Source organism: Scyliorhinus canicula, chromosome 4 (genome assembly GCF_902713615.1).
Source record: "Scyliorhinus canicula chromosome 4, sScyCan1.1, whole genome shotgun sequence".
Classification (NCBI taxonomy): domain Eukaryota; kingdom Metazoa; phylum Chordata; class Chondrichthyes; order Carcharhiniformes; family Scyliorhinidae; genus Scyliorhinus; species Scyliorhinus canicula.
Window position 1 is genome coordinate 120,080,333 of NC_052149.1, and position 22,331 is coordinate 120,102,663.

Genomic DNA, 22,331 nt, shown 5'->3' on the forward strand with positions numbered 1-22,331 from the left:
GACAATGGATGCCTCCTTTAACAGGGTGAAGGGATAATGATGGTAGGGGACCTACACATAGATGGCAGAATAGTGAGTAGGTGGAGGGCAAATGTGAATAGTGCCAGGGGGGCCCAGCCAACCACACGCACATGTTCTGGTCTTGCCCCAGCCTAGTCAGGTACTGAACAGGCTTTTTTAAGGCCATGTCCAAGGTTGCGGGGGTGAGGATGGAGTCATGCCCGCTAGTGTTGGTCTTCGGGATATCAGAACTCTTTACGTGGAGAGGGCCAGACACCCTAGCTTTTGCCTCTCTGATTGCCCACTGGAGACTCTCGCTCGGTTGGAGATCAGCAGCGCCACACAAGGCCGCACACTGGCTGTCTGACTTGGCAGAATTCCTTAAATTGGAAAAAATAAAATTCGCCATTCGGGGATCGGAGGAAGGCTTCCACAACACGTGAAGGCTATTCACCAGCCTATTCCAAGACCTGCTTGTGATCAGCAATAAATAGGGGAGGAGTGGTGAAGGGGAGGGAGGGAGGACCAAAACGGACAATGGAAGAAGAGAAAGGGAGGATAGGGAGGGGAGAGGGGGGTTGGAAAGGACGTTAAGCAAAGCAAAGGGCAAGCAGTGAGCCAGAAGGAACAAGTAGTGGGGACGTGCATGGGCGTGACCACAATAGTAATGCCAAGGCATGCCCGGTTGATGTCAAACCCGCTTGCTGGTAGGTTTTAATACGAGCATGGTATTATGGGAGGCAGCAGGTGCATAATTAAAACAGTACAATTGTGGCATCTGATCACCGGGGGCATAAAAATTAGGGGCCCCACTCCTGTGTATATATTACTCTTATATGTATACCTGTTTGCTTGTCGTGTACTTTGTGTCCTTTTTGTATATCCACTTTTGTAGATTCCCTTTATTGTTATTGGAAATAAATGTAAAACCAATAAAAATATTTCTTGTTAAATCTCACGCGAGGCCAAAAACGGGATTTGTGCCAGTGAGGTTTCAGTTTCAGACGGTCCTTGCCTCCCTCTGATGACACAATCAGCTTCACATGCCCAAGAAGGGCGTGATCTTGATTAGCGTATATTACAAAAATTTCATTATAGGGCCTAACGCCACTACTTCCACCCTCTCCACATTGTCTCACCCAGCCGGTGTGACGTCACACCACGGCGAATCATTATTGGCTTTCAAAAACGAAAACCAGTTGTGATGACATGCTGGAGGCGCGCAGGTAAGTATAGCCTAAGATGGCGAGGGACATCGCCAGGCTGTTCCACCCTCTGGTGAGCTCCATGGTGGTGGTGGTGGAGGGCACCAGAAAATCTGGTCTGAAAACTCAGCTGTGTTTCTGAAGGTACATGCCAATTTTTAGACAGAGCTTCATACTGACAAATCTTGGTAAAACTCCGCCCACTGTGTTGCATTCCATTCGGATCGTACGATCTGAAGAGAGCGTCCAATTCTGTGTTTTTTCCATCATCAAGACCACCTATATGCCAGTCTGTATCTCTGTCAAAAATCATCAACTGCCAATAGCCCTTTCCAAGCCTCAGCTACCTCTAGACTCGACTATTCCACTGCTTCTCCGGCCAGATTTCCTTCTTCTACCCTACCAATCTTCAGCTTATCCAAAACCCTGTTGTGGTAACTTGCTCCAAGTCCTGTGCACTCCTTTCCCTTGTGCTTCCTGATCTACAGGGGTTCCTTGTCTGGTAGCACCTCAATTTTAAAATTCTCACCCTCACCACTCCCTATCTCTGTAACCTTTTGCAGCCCAACAATCCTCCATTTCTGGCCTCTTGTGTGTCTCCAAATTAATTGCCCACAATTGGCAACCATGTTTTCTTCCGCATATGCCTGAAACACTGGAATTCCTTTCTTAACTCTCTCCACCACTCTCTTTCTTTAAGATGCTCCTTAAAATTGTTTGAATGTTTCCTTATAGAAATTTTGTTTCAGACCTTTGCAATGTTTCACTACTTTAAAGGTACTGATACATGCAAGTTTTTGTGTAAAGTCTCAAGAGATAGAAAGTTGCAGTTCGGAGTAGCTCTTTACCTGCTCTTCAGAGGGAAACACTGCTGCACAACATGGGCGGGATTCTCCCCTACCCGGCGGGACGGGGGTCCCGGCGTAGGGGAGTGGCGCCAACCACTCCGGGGTCGGGCCTCCCCAAAGGTGCGGTATTCTCCGCACCTTTGGGGGCTAGCCCCGCGCCGGAGCGGTTGGCACCACGCCGACTGGCGCAAAAACCGGCGCCAGCGGCCTTTCAGGCCCGCCGCCCGGCAGCGGGGCTGGCCGAAAGGCTTTCGCTGGTTTGCGCATGCGCCGGCGGTGACGTCAGCGGCCAGCTGCCACTGACCTCACCACCGGTGCTTGCGCACTGTGGGTTTCTCTTCCGCTTCGGCGGAGGCCGTGGCGGCGGCGGAGGAGGAAAGTGCCCCCAGGGCACTGGCCCGCTCCCTGATCGGGGGGCCCCGATCATGGGCCTGGCCACCATGGGGGCACCCCCCGGGGTCCGATCGCCCCGCGCCCCCCCCAGGACCCGGTCGCGCCGCCGATCCCGCCACCACCAGAGGTGGTTCAAACCTCGTCGGTGGGAGAGGCCTCCCAGCGGCTAGACTTCGGCCCATCGTGGGCCGGATAATCGCCGCAGGGGCCTTGCCGATTGGAGTGGCGTGATTCCCGCCCCCGCCACTTCCCGGGTGGCAGAGAATCTCTGCCACGGCGGGGGCGGGATTTTCGGCGGCCCCAGGCGATTCTCGCCCAATATCACCCATTTTGTTATCAAATTAAAAAATACCTTTCTGGGTATCTAACTTCTAAAGATGGTTTAAAAGTATACATTTCATCCTGAGAAGACTGACCTTCATTCCAAATCGAGTATCAGGTTTGTCGACGCCATAACTGTCCATGGCCTCTGCATAAGTAATTGATGGGAAAGGTGTTTCAATGTCTCCTTTTTCCTCTGGCCAAGAGTACACTATCAGACCTTCAATCAGCTTCTGGATCCTCGCCTGATCCACAAAGGACATCTCAATGTCTATCTAAAATGCACACAAGGAGATCAGTGATAGTATAATTTAATAATATTCCTTCTATCAGTTAGGTGAAGATGCAACATGCTGAGTTCAGAAGCATTCCTTTTTAGTTAGTGATTACAGCAAAAAGTGTCCGATATTTTGCTTAGTTTTTGTGTTTTTATTCACTATTTAAGTGGAATAATTTGTCACATAAGAACATAAGAACTAGGAGCAGGAGTAGGCCATCTGGCCCCTCGAGCCTGCTCCGCCATTCAATGAGATCATGGCTGATCTTTTGTGGACTCAGCTCCACTTTCCGGCCCGAACACCATAACCCTTAATCCCTTTATTCTTCAAAAAACTATCTATCTTTACCTTAAAAACATGTAATGAAGGAGCCTCAACTGCTTCACTGGGCAAGGAATTCCATAGATTCACAACCCTTTGGGTGAAGAAGTTCCTCCTAAACTCAGTTCTAAATCTACTTCCCCTTATTTTGAGGCTATGCCCCCTAGTTCTGCTGTCACCCGCCAGTGGAAACAACCTGCCCGCATCTATCCTATCTATTCCCTTCATAATTTTAAATGTTTCTATAAGATCTCCCCTCATCCTTCTAAATTCCAACGAGTACAGTCCCAGTCTACTCAACCTCTCCTCATAATCCAACCCCTTCAGCTCTGGGATTAACCTAGTGAATCTCCTCTGCACACCCTCCAGCGCCAGTACGTCCTTTCTCAAGTAAGGAGACCAAAACTGAACACAATACTCCAGGTGTGGCCGCACTAACACCTTATACAATTGCAACATCACCTCCCTAGTCTTAAACTCCATCCCTCTAGCAATGAAGGACAAAATTCCATTTGCCTTCTTAATCACCTGTTGCACTTGTAAACCAACCTTCTGTGACTCATGCACTAGCACACCCAAGTCTCTCTGAACAGCGACATGCTTTAATATTTTATCGTTTAAATAATAATCCCGTTTGCTGTTATTCCTACCAAAATGGATAACCTCACATTTGTCAACATTGTATTCCATCTGCCAGACCCGAGCCCATTCACTTAACCTATCCAAATCCCTCTGCAGACTTCCAGTATCCTCTGCACTTTTCGCTTTACCACTCATCTTAGTGTCATCTGCAAACTTGGACACATTGCCCTTGGTCCCCAACTCCAAATCATCAATGTAAATTGTGAACAATTGTGGGCCCAACACGGATCCCTGAGGGACACCACTAGCTACTGATTGCCAACCAGAGAAACACCCATTTATCCCCACTCTTTGCTTTCTATTAATTAACCAATCCTCTATCCATGCTACTACTTTACCCTTAATGCCATGCATCTTTATCTTATGCAGCAACCTTTTGTGTGGCACCTTGTCAAAGGCTTTCTGGAAATCCAGATATACCACATCCATCGGCTCCCCGTTATCTACTGCACTGGTAATGTCCTCAAAAAATTCCACTAAATTAGTTAGGCACGACCTGCCTTTTACAAACCCATGCTGCGTCTGCCCAATGGGACAATTTCTATCCAGATGCCTCGCAATTTCTTCCTTGTGATAGATTCCAGCATCTTCCCTATTACCGAAGTTAAACTCACTGGCCTATAATTTCCTGCTTTCTGCCTACCTCCTTTTTTAAACAGTGGCGTCACGTTTGCTAATTTCCAATCCACCGGGACCACCCCAGAGTCTAGTGAATTTCGGTAAATTATCACTAGTGCATCTGCAATTTCCCTAGCCATCTCTTTTAGCACTCTGGGATACATTCCATCAGGGCCAGGAGACTTGTCTACCTTTAGCCCCATTAGCTTGCCCATCACTCCCTCCTTAGTGATAACAATCGTCTCAAGGTCCTCACCTGTCATAGCCTCATTTCTATCAGTCACTGGCATGTTATTTGTGTCTTCCACTGTGAAGACCGATCCAAAAAACCTGTTCAGTTCCTCAGCCATTTCCTCATTTCCCATTATTAAAACTCCCTTCTCATCCTCTAAAGGACCAATATTTACCTTAGCCACTCTTTTTGTCTTATATATTTGTAAAAACTTTTACTGTCTGTTTTTATATTCTGAGCAAGTTTACTCTCATACTCTATCTTACTCTTCTTTATAGCTTTTTTAGTAGCTTTCTGTTGCCCCCTAAAGATTTCCCAGTCCTCTAATCTCCCAGCAATCTTTGCCACTTTATATGCTTTTTCCTTCAATTTGATACTCTCCCTTATTTCCTTAGATATCCACGGTCGATTTTCCCTCTTTCTTCCGTCCTTCCTTTTTGTTGGTATAAACCTTTGCTGAGCACTGTGAAAAATCGCTTGGAAGGTTCTCCACTGTTCCTCAACTGTTCCACCATAAAGTCTTAGCTCCCAGTCTACCTTAGCTAGTTCTTCTCTCATCCCCTTGTAATCTCCTTTGTTTAAACACAAAACATGGAGATCACGATGGAGATTAAAATATCAATAACACCCACAATATAAAGGATTTTTAAAATTCTGAGATCCCATCTTTCCTTTGAATTCCAAACTCACCATAGCTCACCTGGGTAAACTCAGGTTGTCGGTCTGGCTTTGAACCCTCATCTCTATAACAACGGGCCACTTGGAAGTACCTGCAAGTAAATCAGCGCAATAAGGGTACCTAATATTATTTTTTTAAAAAAAAATTAACAGACACAAAATAAAACTTCAGGGAAAAATGAAAGCTTATGCTTGCTTGCTGATCACCCAATCAATAATTTTCCTCATTAAGAAGGAAGTTTTACCCTTAAACATACAATAGTCGCAAACTCTTTTTGGTTCACTGGTGCGGTAAGATGGTGAATACTGATGACCAAGGGTAATGATGCCCCATGAACTTTCACATTTACCGCCGGCAGCACATTCTGCTGCTCAACAACTGCAAATCTGCATTGAGGACCCAGAGGGTGTGAAAAGCATAGACTGAAGTAATAACAAATCACTTGCCCTATGTATGACATTATTCCGGGAAGCATTTTGATGAGTTGGCAAGTTTGATGGCAAGATTTAGCCCAGGCTGATGACCAGAACTTTAGTGCTATTTACTTCACGCTGGATTATAGAACAAAATTCACAATGGTACTGACATGCATTTGTTCCGTTCAGAAATGGCCATCTCTTTTTTTGTCTACTGTGTGCGTACTGTGTACGTTTCCTTGGCCGCAGAAGAATACTTTTCACTGTACTTCGGTACATGTGACAATAAAAATCAAGTCAAATGAAATCAAAATCAAATCAAATTCCTCTGCCATAATGATCCTGAACAGATCAAGTATTGAAATGGATCCATAATAATTTTAGTGAACTGTCAAGTGTTCATCAGCATTACCACTCTCGAAGTGATCATAATTTCTGGATATTAGGGAGATGTGAATTTACATGGAAATCCTGAAGGTGCAGTCTATAATTTAGGATTATATTACAGGCTGCACTGTGCCCACCCCAGTATTGACACAGACATCGCAGGCTGAGAATTTGTATGGTCCAGTAGTGTGATAAATGTATGTTGGACAGCATGTGCAAAAGCCCCCAATCAATAGATGACCGTTAGTCTTGTAGTCTGCTTCTCCTTTCATGTCGTGCATAAAGTTATAGATTTCACATTAAAGGAGACAAAGATCTGCTTATAGAAATTACATTTTTTTGTGAACACAAGCCTTTACCGTTTTCTAAACATGTAACATTTATATTATGTTGGCTTTGGAGGGGGAGCAGCATAGATTTACCCGAATGATACCTGGACTCATTAGGATTTACAGTGTAGAAGGAGGCCATTCGACCCATCGAGTCTGCACTGGCCCTTGGAAAGACCACCTCCATCCCCGTAACCCAGAAACCCCACCTAACCTTATTGAACAGTAAGGGCAATTTATCATGGCCAGTCCACCTACCCTGCACATCTTTGGACTGTGGGAGGAAACCAGAGCACCCGGAGGAAACCCACGCACACACGGGGAGAATGTGCAGACTCCGCACAGACAGTGACCCAAGCCGGGAATCGAACCTGGGACCCTGGCACTGTGAAGCAACAGTGCTGACCACTGTGCTACCGTGACAGACTTTTCAGGATTGAAATTAGGAAACACTTCTCCACACACAGGGTGCTAGAAGTTTGGAACTCACTTCCACAAATGACAATTGTCAATTTTTTTCTTTGAAAATATTTTTATTGGTATTTCAAATAACAGTGACAGAATAAACAAGAAAACAAAAAGAACAACTGGGTTTCACACATAAAGGATCACATAATGACATAAGTTTGAACAGCCAGCCTTGGGCCCCTTCCCATCTGCATTAGCGCTGGATAGTATTTACATTTGCTGGTTTAGCACAGGGCTAAATCGCTGGCTTTGAAAGCAGACCAAGGCAGTCCAGCAGCACTGTTCAATTACCGTACCAGCCTCCCCGAACAGGCACCGGAATGTGGCGACTAGGGGCTTTTCACAGTAACTTCATTTGAAGCCTACTTGTGACAATAAACAATTTTCATTTCATTTCAATGTTCGATTTCCAGAACAGCCTGTTGGGTTCCACTAGGGTCCCTGTCCCTTAGTGGTCGGAGTCGTTTCTCGTTTCCTCTTTTTTCCTGGTGTTTTTTTCGGGGGAGACTTGGAGGGAGAGCAGCATAGATTTACCTGAATGATACCTGGTCCTGCTTTCGAAACACAAGTAAAACATTTGTCCCACCCAGTCCTTCCTTACCCCCCCGTCAGTCCCTATCTCTCAGGTATGTTTCTTGTGAGAAGGCTATGTCCACCCTCAGATTCTTAAGATGGGCGAGGACACTGGATCTCTTTAAGGGCCCATTGAGTCCCTCCACGTTCCATGTAGCTATGAGAATGCACCCCCCCCAGCTCATTCTCGGGCCATTCGAAAAATTGTGGATTATTAAACATGGAAACAGAAAATATGTTGTTGTCTAGTACCTTCAGGTAGTACAGAACAAATATTAGCAACAAATCCCTGGCACTGATGCAGATATTAGGTTTGCAAGATGGTTTTAAATCCTCTTGTAGTTAGTCTTATGAGGTCAGATCAACACTTTGATTATTCTAACATTCGCACCAGAATAAGTCTTACCTATCTAATCCTCCCACCATCAACAGCTGTTTGAATTGTTGAGGGCTCTGTGGGAGACAGTAAAACTTGCCCGGCTCCCTCGAGGGCACCACAAACTCCTTGGCTCCCTGCAGAACGGGCAACAAAGCAAATCCTCAGAAAGCTTGTATTTCATTCTTAACAGTCTTATTATAAGCAGCAGCCATTTACATTTTTACAGTATTTGTTCAGGCTCCTTCTTCAACTTTACCGTCACATAACCAAGTCTCATTTTCTCGAAGGCAGACATACAACCAGGGGTTCTAACAGGAGCCAACTCTGTCTGGAAAGCAAGTATTACTCTGTGCCATTGAGATCTAGGACGGTTTGAGAGCTGTATGTTTTTTTCCTTTCTTGTTGTTTAATTGGGAAGAGAGATAGTAATTCAGGGTATCCTATTTACTTGTATTGTTTAAGGGCTATTTTCGGCTGCGAGGCTTAAGATTTTAATACTATGTTAATAATAAAGTTTTGTTTTACAATATCAAATCTCTCTTTTTCATGCAATCGCTCCTGGAGTATTCTTTCCGCAGTCTTACAAACTAAACTAAAATATTAGGATTTCAATTCAGTATCCTAGCTACTGTTGGGGTCTGGTTGGGGATCGTAATCGAGACCAATACCGTACATAATACTCCAGGTGTGGTCTCACCATTTCCCTGTACAACTGAAGTATAACTCCCAACTTTTGTAAGCAATTGCTCTCACAATAAAGGATAACATTCTAATAATTTTGTGATTCTTACACGAGGACACTCAGATCCCTCTGCACCTCAGAGATATGCAATCTCTCACCATTTAGATAATGAGCTTCATTTTTATTCTTCCAGTCAAAATGGACAATTTCACGTTTGTTAATGTTATACTCCATTTGCCAGATTTTGGCCCACTCACTTAACCTATCTATATCCCTTTGTAGCCTCAGGTCATTTTCGCAATTTACTTTCCTACCTATCTTCATGTTGTCAACAAAATTAACAACCATACCTTCAGTCCCTTTATTCAAGTCATTTATATAAATTGTAAAACATTAAGGCCCCAGCACTGATCCCTATGACACACCACTCATTACACCCTGCCAACCAGAAAAAAAAACCAATATGCCAACTCTGTTTCCTGTTAGCTAGCCGATTTTCAATCCATGCCAATATGTTACCCCCTGTACCATGAGCTTTTATTTTACGCAATAATCTTTGATGTGGCACTTTATCAAATGCCTTCTGGAAATCTAAGTACAGGACATCCACCAATTTTCCTTTACCCACGTGACCCCTTCAAAGAACTCCAATAAATTTGTTAAACATAATTTCCCTTTCACAAAACCCTGTTGACTCTGCCTGATTGTCTTGAATTTTTCCAAGTGCCCTGTTATAACATCTTTAATAATGGTTTCTAACATTTCCCCTATGACAGATGTTAAGAACTAGTCAGGCACTCAACAGAAACAAAGCTGCCCAGACTGGACTTAAAGCAGTCACAAAATTATTTTGCCAAGATTTACGCACCAGGTTTAATTATGTATTTTAGCAGAAGGAAGATATTTATTTTTGGAGCAGTAGTTAGCACATGTTCTTTATTTTCCAGACATCCAGAAGCATCCAAATCGCCTGATAATGAACTGAGGAGAAAAGTGATGAGGCTCTTCCTGTTAGATTACCTGTTTCATGTTTATCACTTGTGGAGATCATGGCATTGCAGCAGAAAGACATACTTTCATATAACACTTAAACCAGATTACCCATTGCTACCAAATGGAGTCAGAAGAATAATTATCGTTCCCCACTTCATGCTGTAGCATTTATGATTCTTTTCAATCTATAGACTTGAAACTGGTGTTTTATTGGTTGGCAATTGTACTTTGACCAGGAGATATGTTACACATGAGAATCACATCAACAACTATATGTGATGTAAACTCAATAGTGTGTTAAACAAATGTGCAACATTAAAGTAAGATGAGACTATTCTCACTGCTGCAGTTGCTAATTGTAATCTTTTCATTTACTTGAATAATTTTAATGTAAAATCACGACTTATTTGCATTGAAAATAAGTTCCATAAAACGAACGTGCCTGCACTTGCCAGGTTTTTTGTAGTCTATTGTCACTATTTCCTCACCTCTTGAATTCAGCTCTATTTTCCATTTTTGGACCAAGGTTGTAATGAGGTCAGGAGCTGAGGGCTCTGGAAAAACCCTAATTGAGCGTCAGTGAGCAGGTTATTGTTGTGTAGATGCTGTTTGTTGGTGTAATGACCTCCAATTAGCATTATTGGTTAGCCAATTGGAGTATGAGCTCCCTCAATGATAGCTCATTGAGGGGGCCCATATAAGCACCTGTGTAGGCTTTGTGATCCAGTCTTAAGTTGACTGGAATGCTAGCAGCACTGTTTGGAGCTGCTCTTGTATATAATTATTGGCAATAAATATTGGTGTGGTGACGGGACTCCTGCCTCCTGTGGATTATTACAGTTGGACAGTCGACAACACCTTGCAACATTTTGCAGATGTTTGAGAGCAACTGATGGGGTAATTTGATGGGTTGAATTTGTCCTGCTTTTTGTGGGCAGGACATACCTACCTGACAATTTTCCACATTGTCAGATAGATGGCAGAGTTGTGGCTGTACTGCAACAGCTATACAAGGATCGTGTCTAATTCTGGAGCAGAAGCTTTCAGTACTATTGCCAGAATATTGTCCATGCCCATAGCCTTTGCAGCATCAAGCTACTTCTTGAGATCATGGAGTGAATCAAATTGGTCAAGACTGAGAGGTGAAACAATGAGTACAGACACAAACACCGAGGGAAAGTAACATCATGTTAAACATGAATAGGAGGACGTCTCACCACAAGGATGGGCAGTGTGATAAGTTACAGATATGTATTCAACTTAACCCACTTTACATGACAATTAAATCAAGAATAGCTCCCCTGCAACCTAGCAAGAAAATGCATCCTGTGGTGGGTATTGTATCCAGTGAGCTGGAAGGTGCAAGGACTGTTTTGCTTTATCGGACCCTGGTCAAAAAGCAGTGAAGCCACTATTATCTTAAGCATTTGAAAAACAATAATTAAATATCAGGCAGTACCTTTGTTCCTAATTTCTCTCCACTGACTCTTGCTGGGAGGTACTAGCAAGTGTACATTGAGCTCCACAGGGAGATTGAAGGGAGGAGAAAAATTAGAGGAAAGCTACCCTGGATTTCTGCTCATCGCATTGTTGTGACGAAATTAAGAACGTCACATGTCTGGAAGCAGGCAGTCCACCAATCACCTCATGTTAGAAATGGTGTGTGACAGGATAGAGGACAAAAAGAGGTGAGAAAATGATATACATTAGAAAATAAAATGTATGGGAGTAAGGCGGTGGGTAGAAAGAGAAATATTTTGCAGTACTTACTCCAGGAGTTTTTTTAAATAATGTTGGAGTTTCCACATCTACAAAACCTGAAGACAAATCAAGAGAAAACAGTTAGGCACTGAATGAATATACTTGCTGTTCATCACAACTTCACACAGGTTTCATGTCTATTATTTTGTGCATTTTTTGTCCAGTCCAATTTTATCAAATCCTCAATTTGTCCAAAGAAGAGTAAACTGATTAAATGTGTGATATAAACACCAACTATTCCTGTATATGGAGAAAATCCAGTTAGGTCAGCTTGTAACAACAGGCCATAATTATCAGAAATATTAAACAGCATTGATTCATGATTTAATAATTTGATTAGAGATAGTCAACATGGTTTTGTGAAGGGTAGGTCGTGCCTCACAAACCTCATTGAGTTCTTCGAGAAGGTGACCAAACAGGTGGATGAGGGTAAAGCAGTTGATGTGGTGTATATGGATTTCAGTAAAGCGTTTGATAAGGTTCCCCACGGTAGGCTATTGCAGAAAATACAGAGGCATGGGATTCAGGGTGATTTAGCAGTTTGGATCAGAAATTGGCTAGCTGATAGAAGACAAAGAGTGGTGATTGATGGGAAATGCTCTGACTGGTGTCCAGTTACTAGTGGTGTGCCACAAGGATCTGTTTTGGGGCCGTTGCGGTTTGTCATTTTTATAAATGACCTGGAGGAGGGCGTAGAAGGATGGGTGAGTAAATTTGCAGATGACACTAAAGTCGGTGGAATTGTGGACAGTGCAGAAGGATGTTACAAGTTACAGAGGGACATAGATAAGCTGCAGAGCTATGCTGACAGGTGGCAAATGGAGTTTAATGCAGAAAAGTGTGAGGTGATTCATTTTGGAAGGAATAACAGAAAGGCAGAGTACTGGGCTAATGGTAAGATTCTTGGTAGTGTGGACAAGCAGAGAGATCTCGGTGTCCATGTCCACAGATCCCTGAAAGTTGCCACCCAGGTTGAGAGGGTTGTTAAGAAGGCGTACGGTGTGTTAGCTTTTATTGGTAGAGGAATTGAGTTTCGGAGCCATGAGGTCATGTTGCAGTTGTACAAAACTCTGGTGCGGCCGTATTTGGAGTATTGTGTGCAGTTCTGGTTGCCACATTATAGGAAGGATGTGGAAGCATTGGAAAGGGTACAGAGGAGATTTACAAGAATGTTGCCTGGTATGGAGGGAAGATCATACGAGGGACGGCTGAGGGACTTGAGGCTGTTTTCGTTAGAGAGAAGAAGGTTTAAGAGGGGACTTAATTGAGGCATACAAGATGATCAGAGGATTAGATAGGGTGGACATCGAGAGCCTTTTTCCTCGGATGGTGATGTCCAGCACGAGGGGACATAGCTTTAAATTGAGGGGAGATAGATATAGGACAGATGTTAGAGGTAGGTTCTTTACTCAGAGAGTAGTAAGGGCGTGGAACGCCCTGCCTGCAACAGTAGTGGACTCGCCAACACTAAACGCATTCAAATGGTCATTGGATAGGCATATGGACGATAAGGGAATAATGTAGAGGGATTTTAGAAGGGTTTCACAGGACGGTGCAACATCGTGGGCCGAAGGGCCTGTACTGCGCTGTAATGTTCTATGATGTAATTGGAGATGCCCTGCCTCTATTAATTAGATGAGTAGCTAAAGTTGCTAAAAATTAAGACTTCACAGGGAAATCTCGTTTAAGTTAGAGGTAGGTTAAGTGGAATATAAATCTGTAACTTTGAGGAGACCGCCCCCTACTCACATTTAACATGATGTTTACTTTCTCAAATTCCCTCAGTGTTTGTGTCTGTACTCTGCCAGCCCGACTGCTTTCACTCTGCGTAAATTTCAAACCTCTCGCGTGTTGTTCTGCACTCTCCTACATTTTTTAAAGACTGTTTAATGAATGGCTGGGTCTGAAAGAGACAGTGGGCCAGACTCTCCGTTCCTGAGACTAAGTGTTGACGCCAGGGGCAGGATTAGTGGAGTTCCATGACAGCAAAACTGGCGCCGCACCTGGACCGATTCACCAGCACCACATGGAACACCGTCAATTATAATGACAATGGTGTCTGATTCACCGGATTCGGGATTGGCACTCAAGAGGCTGACAAGCTGCAGCCCCATATAAGCGGTTCACTCCCCACACACACCATCCAAGCCAATAAGATGGCAGCAAGACGTGCAGCACGAAGATTCACAAATACCAAACTGGAGACCCTGCTAGACGGCGTGGAGGAGAACCAGCCCACCCTGGGGTGGGAAGGAGACTGCCAGCTGCCACTGTTCATCCGGCCTGGACACAGGTGGCAGAAGTAGTCAGCGCTGTGGGCAACACCGAGAACCGGCCAGCAGTGCAGAAAGAAACTGCACAACGTCCTCAGGGCTACCAGGGTGAGTAGGTAGCACTGTGCCCCTGGCACTAACTCCCGTTCCACAAAGTCATACCCCCCCCCCCCCATCCAGAGGGTGGCTGAACCCCCACCCTGCACCACATATCGGCACCCATATGGGCCGCCAAGGCCGGGTGCCCTGGCCACTGAAGCCACCAGCTACCCATCCCCTGGGCTGCATGCGTTGGACTGTCCAACACTGTGTGTTCCGTTTCCCCCACCTCCCAGGAAAAGTCCGCACACAATCACCGAGAGAGGGAGAAGACTGGAGGGGGACCTCCAGACCTGCAGCCTCCTCGCCGGAGCAGAACAGAGGGCATTGAATATGGTCGGTGAGCCCGAAGAAAGGGCAGTCGCTGGGGCGGTGGTCGACATCAAGCGAACAAGTGAGACCCCGCCGAGTTGCAGTTCCCCCCCCCCCCCCCCCCCCCCCCCGGTGTGTTGCGTGATGGTGCGGGCACTTCTGATGTCCCCTGCCCCCAACCAGAACTCCAGGTGCCAAGCAGTGACGACGATGACAGCGACGGGAGCCTTCAACCCGCATACCGTGATACGCCGGAGCTCGAGTCAGGGCAGTGACCGACTTCCCTTTACAACTGTCGCAATGCCCTCCACCATCCCAGAAACACTGACCTCAGTTGGGCACTTTAGTGAAGTGGCTCCTGGGGCATTATCTGGTGTACTCCACACACATGCTGCGGTACATCAGGTGGACGTAGGAACCCGCGAGGGGGCGGTCAGTCGGAGGGCGGGCTGACCCCATGGATTAGCTGCCATCCAGATGGGTTTTGAGCTTCTGGAAAGGACGGTCCCATCAATTGTGGAGATGCAGTCGCAGAGCCAGAAACTGCACAAGAGGTTGTCGGCGAGCATCCAGCACCTGCAGGTGCCATTGGAGGAGTCCAACCATGTGCAGAAGCAGGAGGTGGTGTCGACCATGTATGTCACCCAGGCCAACACCTCAGTACTTCGCACTCCTCACCCGCCCCCTCTGTCTGGGATTGCGCCACATCATGCTGCGACTGTGCCACGTTGTCAAGTGCCTGTGCAATGCCGCTGACGTTCTCCGTCATGGCCCGCTCTGGCTGGGCCACGCTCTGGAGGCGCGCTGTAATGTCCAATGTGCATTGGTGTTCAATGTGAACAAATGTATACAGGTTTGTGTCTTAGCTCCTAATGCTGTACCCTGCCCTGCACCCGTGTCAACTTAACTGGTGTCTACTGTTTTGGACTTGTGGGCCCTAATGTTACACCTAGGTAAATCCCCAGGTGGTACGTCAGGATTGGAGGCGGCCTGCTATGATTACCGCCGTGACCTGGGTCCCCTTTGGTGGTCGCCTTCGATGGCGACTGGGCCTGAATTGGCCCGGCTGCTGCTCGGGTGTCCCGGGTGGCTTGGTGCCGCCCTGTTCTGCCCGCTGCCTATGTGATGCACCAGGGATGGAGGGTGGGAGGGAGAGGGGGGTAGGGGAGGAGGCCGAGGTGCTGCGGTGTTTCAACGCCTCCCCTGTGGGAGTCAGCAGCCGGGACACCAGCCCCACCTCCTCCCTCAGGTTGCCCGAAGGCCCTTGGGCCACTCCATGGGACGAGGTGCAAGCGGAGTTAGCCCCCGAGGCTGCCCCGCCACCTGGTGATGCCAGTCCTGGAGGCCAGTTCTCGTTTAGGCGAGTGTCTGCATGCTCGCGGCCAGAGAATGGACTCTGTCTGGGACTGAGCCACATCACACTGCGACTGTGCCACCACTTTCTGGGTCTGTGCCAGATCAGCCAGTGGCTGTGCCATCTCCTTCTGGGTCCGGGCCACCTCCGTTTATGTCTGTGCCACGTTGCCCAGTGCCTGGGCAATGCCGCCGATGCTCTCCTCCATGGCCCACTGTGACTGGGCCATGCTCTGGAATGGCGCTGTAATGCCCAATTAGCTCTGGTACATGGCTGGTGTGATAGGGCAGCGCTGTCCTGGGCTTCGACCACGATCGGCACAGGTTGCCCCAGGTCTTGGACATCTTGCCCATGGCCAAAACCATGTTGTCACCATCCTCCATCCCATGGACCAGACCCACTGTTACTGCCAACCCAGGGCTTGCACCCCGTAGTGAGCCATGTAGGAATCACTGATGGGGTTGCAAGGGGGTGAGGGAGGGAAATAGGATGGCCGTGCCCCTGGCCAGTCCACCTAGTTGGTGAACCTGGAGGCGATCAGAGCCCCGTGCACACTGGCCCTTGTGCACACATTGTGTGGCCTCCTGTGCCTCCCCAGCCTATGTCATGTCTATCCTCGCTCTCCCCGGCATCCTCCTCATCGGACGAGGACTAACATTTGTCCTCCTCCTCCAGCCTTTCTGCTCTGCAATGTTGTGGAGGATGCTGCAGGCCACCACGGTGCGGAAGACCCTCCTAGCAATATGCTGGAATGCCCCCTCCAGCGCAGTCCAGGCACCTGAACCACATCTTCAGGATGCCGAACCACCTTTCGATCATGCCCCTGGTCACTGAATGGGCGTCATTGTAGTGGGTCACTGTGTCGGTCGGTGGCCTATGGATAGGCGTCATCAGCCATGACCACAGTGGTTAACCTCTGTCGCCCAGGAGCCAACGCCCCAGCTGGAGCTGCATCTCATGAGGCCAGGAACCGTTGAATATGCCAAGATGAAGGCATCGTGCACACTACCCGTGTATTGGGTGCTGACGTGCATGATGTGCAGCTCACCGTCACACACTAGCTGCACCTTCATCGAGCGGAAACCCTTTTGGTTTGAGAAGACTGGCCTGTCATCTGCAGGCTTGTAGGGAGACATGCATCCCTGTTGATTACCCCCTGGACATCTCGGTGATGGCAGCAAACCCCCTGCCCGGGCATCCTGGTGGATTCCGCCCACATTGAAATGGATGTTTTGTGCCAAATGGGCATATCGGGCCTCCATGACGGCACAAATGCACCTGTGCACCGAGCTCTGTGAGATCACGGCCCATCTCCTGGTTACTGGCCAATTTCCAGACTGGCAGTCCACAATCACACCTCTGCATCTCGTACCTCCTCTCTCCGTACGTGCGGAGTGGAACGCATCAACATCGCTGTCGAGGCACTGGAGAATTGCGATTTGGCGTGAACCCAGCGTCCACCACAATTTTGGCATCAAGATTGATTCCCCGCCCAATCGCCTTTCCCAATTTTGGCGTCGGCTGACACACAATCCCGCCATGTTTCTGACAGTGCTGCACTCCCTAAACATTGCATTACTGTCAGCCTCAAAGTGAACATAGAACAGTACAGCACAGAACAGGCCCTTTGGCCCTCGATGTTGTGTCGAGCTTTGTCCGAAACCAAGATCAAGCTATACCGCTCCCTGTCGTTGTGCTGTGCTCCATGTGCCTATCCAATAACCGCTTGAAAGTTCCTAAAGTATCCGACTCCACTATCACAGCAGGCAGTCCATTCCACACTCTAACCACTCTCTGAGTAAAGAACCTACCTCGGACATCCCTCCTATATCTCACACCCCGAACTTTATAGTTATGCCCCCTTGTAACAGCTACATCCACCCGAGGAAATAGTCTCTGAACTTCCACTCTATCTATCCCCCTCATCATATTATAAACCTCTATTAAGTCGCCTCTCATCCTCCTCCGTTCCAAAAAGCCCTAGCTCCCTCAACCTTTCCTCATAAGACCTCCCCTCCAAATCAGGCAGCATCCTGGTAAATCTCTGTTGCACCCTTTCCAATGCTTCCAAATCCCTCCTATAGTGAGGTGACCAGAACTGCACACAATACTCCAAAGGGGCTGGTTTAGCTCACTGAGCTAAATCGCTGGCTTTTAAAGCAGACCAAGCAGGCCAGCAGCACGGTTCGATTCCCGTACCAGCCTCCCCGGACAGGCGCCGGAATGTGGCGACTAGGGGCTTTTCATAGTAACTTCAAGGACACGCAGTATTTGTTCCTTGAACAAGCTCCATTTTTCATTTGTGCCTTTCCCTGACAGTTTCTGTTCCCATCTTATGCTCCCTAATTCTTGCCTAATCGCATCATAATTACCCCTCACCAATTATACACCTTGCCCTGCCATGTGGCCCTATCCCTCTCCATTGCAACAGTGAAAGACACCAAATTGTGGTCACTATCTCCAAAGTGCTCTCCCACAAACAAATCTAACACTTGGCCTGGTTCATCACCCAGTACCAAATCCAATGTGGCCCCACCTCTTGTCGGCCTATCCACATATTGTGTCAGGAAACTCTCCTGCACACACTGTACAAAAACTGCTCCATCCGAGCTGTTCGACCCATAGAGGTTCCAATCAATATTTGGAAAGTTAAAGTCACCCATGAGACCTCCATACCTATTCATAACCTGCTTTGCAATTTCTTCCTCCACAACTCTATTACTATTTGGGGGCCTATAGAAAACTCCTAACAACGTGACCGCTCCTTTCCTATTTCTAACTTCAGCCCATATTACCTCAGTAGGCAGATCCCCCTCGAACTGCCTTTCTGCAGCCATTAAACTATCCTTGATTAACAATGCTACTCCTCCGTCTCTTTTACCACCTTCCCTACTCTTACTGAAACATCTATACCCCGGAACTTCCAACAATAATTCCTGTCCCTGTTCTAACCATGTCTCCGTAATGGACATAACATCGTAGTCCCAAGTACCAATCCGTGCTCCAAGTTCACCTACCTTATTCCGGATGCTCCTTGCATTAAAGTAGACACACTTCAACCCACCTTCCTGTCTGCCGGTACATTCCTGTGACCTTGATACCCTCCTCAGTACCTCACTGCTCTCAACACTGGCTTCTGGACTACAGCTCGTTTTCCCATCCCCCTGACAAATTAGTTTAAACCCCCCCCCGAAGAGCCGTAGCAAATTTCCCTCCCAGAATATTGGTGCCCCTCTGGTTCAGGTGCAAACCGTCCTGTTGGTACAGGTCCCACCTTCCCCAGAATGTGCTCCAATTATCTACGTAACTGAAACCCTCCCTCCTACACCATCCCTGCAACCATGTGTTTATCTGCACTCTCTCCCTGTTCCTCAACTTGCTAGCATGTGCCACCGGCAACAAACCAGAGGCGACAACATGGTTTGTCCTGGCTCTCAGATTCCACCCAAGCTCCCTAAATTCCTGTTTTATATCCCCTTCCCTACTCTTACCTATGTTGTCGGTACCGAGGTGTACCATGACTTGTGACTGTTCCCTCTCCCCCTTAAAGATTCTGGAAACACGGTCCGAGATGTCACGGACCCTGGCACCCGGGAGGCAACATACCATCCGTGAGCCTCTTTCTTTGCCACAGAACTGTCTGTCTGTCCTTCTAACTATCGAGTCCCCAATAACTATTGCTCTCCTGCTCTCCTCCCTTCCCTTCTAAGCCACAGGGACGGACTCAGTGCTGGAGATCCGGTCACCGTGGCTTACCCCTGGTAAGTCCCCTCCCCCGCGCACCAGTATCCAAAGCGGTATACTTGTTACTAAGGGGAACGACCACAGGGGATCCCTGTACTGACTGCTTCCTCCCAGCCCCTCTCACCGTCACCCATCTATCTTCATTCTTCAGAGTAACTACATCCCTGAAGCTACTATCTATGACCACCTCTGCCACCCGAATGATCCGAAGCTCACCCAGCTCGAGCTCCAGTTCCCTAACGCGGTTTCTGAGGAGCTGGAGATGGGTGCACTTCCCACAGGTGAAATCGGTGAATTTCAAGACCCTTCAATGAGGCTTGAATACACCAACATTCGACTCAATGGCAAGAATGCTACTACAGAATAAAAGGATAAAAATATATAGAGAAAATAAAAATGGACCAAATTGGGTGACGGGTGTGAAATTTATGCAAAGCAGTGTTTCTTACCGTGTAAATTGCAGAGATACTCTCGCATTCTCATGACCATCTGGGAGCGCAGTCGCAAGTTGTACTGCATATGGGAGCTCCTCAGGTCTAGGTAACGGTGCTGCATGCGCAGTGCCTCTGACTTCTACAGAAAAGTAGAAATGCAGAAATTTAGAAAGCCCAACATGGCAGAAGGTAGCAAAAAAAGTTTAAAATACAAAATGTTACGGCACCCAAGAAGGCCATTTAGCACGCTGTGCATGTGCTGGTTCCTTGAGTGATCTAATTAGCCCCACTCTCCTGTTCTTCTTGCATAACCACAAACATTTTTCCTTTTCAAGGATAAATCCCCCATTTCAGGCAACTAATCCCAGATTATAGTGACTCGCTAATTTCTTCTGATTTGTCCTCCGGTTCTTTTCAAAAGGGGAGATAGGATGTATTATCTGAATGTATATAGGATGTATTTCTGGACATTTTTCTTCTTTTTTTTCATTTCATTATTAAAGATCTATCTTCTTCTTTCGGTTTCATCCATTTCACTTGGGCTTCCCACACTACAGGTTGATCACCCTTCTCCATGGCTTCCTATCAGTCACTCATTCCTCTTCCAATCGCGCTGCATTTAAATCTCTTGCCACCGCGCAGCTTTCCTTCTGGTCTTAGGTCTTCTTCTCCTTCTTTATGACCGTCCCATCTCCATCATTCACCTCACAATATTTCCTCTTTCTCTCTGCATCAGGTGACCATACCATTTCAATCTCTTCTTGGCTACTTTCTTCGATTAACTCAATCTTCACTCACCCTCTGATGTGCTGTTTCCTGATTTTCTACTTTCTCATTACTTCACAATTCCATCTCAGCATCTGCATCTCATTGGCATCCGATCTTTGTTCCTCTCTGTGATGTTGTCTGAGTTTCTGCACTATATAACAAAGTCAGTCTCACTCTTGTCGATTCTTTCTTTCAATTTCAGTGATACTTTTCTATCACACATTAGTATCTGTATGAAATACAGAAACACCCTGTATATCGGTAGAGTCGGTCAGTTTTATATATAATTTTGAAAGACACCAAGTGCAACAAATCTACTTCAGAAAGCTCTTCAGTAGAGCCACTCCCAATAGCTCAGCGTGTTGTGGCATTCAGCCACATTGCCTGGAAGTAATTTCTCGCCCGAGTTGAATTAAATAATTTCTGTTGGAACACAGTTGAAGGCATTACTAATAGTCTGAATGCCTCTGGAGTCAGAGCGTTGCTGCTGCGTGCAGCATCACAGCTGACATTTGTCAGAGGAAGACTAAACCAGGATAGAATGTGCTGAGTCCCATGATCAAACAGGACATCAACATTCATTGTGCAAGCTCAAAGAATGAACAGTCTTGTGGTTTCTCCCATCTGTAGAAGTCACTGCTTTGGGGGAGTTGGGGCAGAAGAGAAAAACTGCAGGAATGTGTTCAGAAACCCATTCAGAATATCGAACATAGAACAGTACAGCACAGTACAGGCCCTTCGGCCTGCGATGTTGTGCTGACCATTTAACCTAATCTAAGATCAACCTAACCTACATCCCTTCAATTTACTGCTGTCCATGTGCCCGTCCAAGAGTCGCTTAAATGTCCCTAATGACTCTGACTTCACCACCTCCGTAGGCAGTGCATTCCACACACCCACCACTCTGTGTAAAGAACCTACCTCTGACATCTCCCCTATACCTTCCTCCAATCACCTTAAAATTATGTCCCCTCATGACAGCCATTTCCGCCCGGGGAAGAAGTTTCTGGCTATCCACTCTCATCATGCCTCTCATCACAGTGTACACCTCTATCATGTCACCTCTCTTCTTTCTTCGCTCCAGTGAGAAAAGCCCTAGCTCCCTCAACCTTTCTTCATAAGACACGCCCTTCAGTCCAGGCAGCATCCTGGGAGATCTTCTCTGCACCCTCTCCAAAGCATCCACATCATTTCTATAATGAGGCGACCAGAACTGGACACAATATTCCAAGTATGGTCTAGCCAGGGTTTTATAAAGCTGCAGCAAAACCTTGCGGCTCTTAAACTCAATTCCCCTGTTAATGAAAGCCAACACACTATACGCCTTCTTAATGATACTATCAACCTGGATGGCAACTGTGAGGGATCAATGTATGTGGACCCCAAGATCCCTCTGTTCCTCCACACTTTGAAGAATCCTGCCTTTATCCCTATATTGAGCATTCAAATTCGACCTTCTGAATCACTTCACATTTATCTAGGTTGAACTCTGTAGCCACCGAAGTTGGCCACTTCCCGACCCAAAATTGGCGATTTACAAAGGTTGCAGGGAAAACTGGACAATTATAAAGAGACAAGCAGTTTGCAGAAGTTCATGTGTATTCTGGCTGCAAAGAAAGCAGACAGCACCGAAACCAGCAGTTTGCATATTAATGAAGTGATCCCCGGGAACAATGGATACAACGATTAGCTTCAATTAGGACATTCTATGGCAGGTCAGACTTCCCGGCGCCAACGGGGTCTGAAACAAAAGGAAACAAACCAGTTAGGAAGAACCACCCCGCGAGCGAGGGACAGCCTCAGTATTGGGGGATTCGTACCA

General features: G+C 46.8%; 1 protein-coding gene across 1 annotated transcript in view; it reads right to left on the reverse strand.

Moving 5' to 3' along the window:
* The window catches only part of dars2 (aspartyl-tRNA synthetase 2, mitochondrial), a 75,372-nt gene that overhangs the window by 35,538 nt on the left and 17,503 nt on the right, over positions 1-22,331 (reverse strand). The window contains exons 6-10 of the mRNA XM_038795115.1: positions 19,757-19,880; positions 11,535-11,581; positions 8,117-8,223; positions 5,559-5,628; positions 2,863-3,042 (exon numbers count right to left, since the gene is read on the reverse strand). Coding sequence (XP_038651043.1) covers positions 2,863-3,042; positions 5,559-5,628; positions 8,117-8,223; positions 11,535-11,581; positions 19,757-19,880 — 528 coding nt within the window. The remainder of the gene's footprint in view (positions 1-2,862; positions 3,043-5,558; positions 5,629-8,116; positions 8,224-11,534; positions 11,582-19,756; positions 19,881-22,331) is intronic.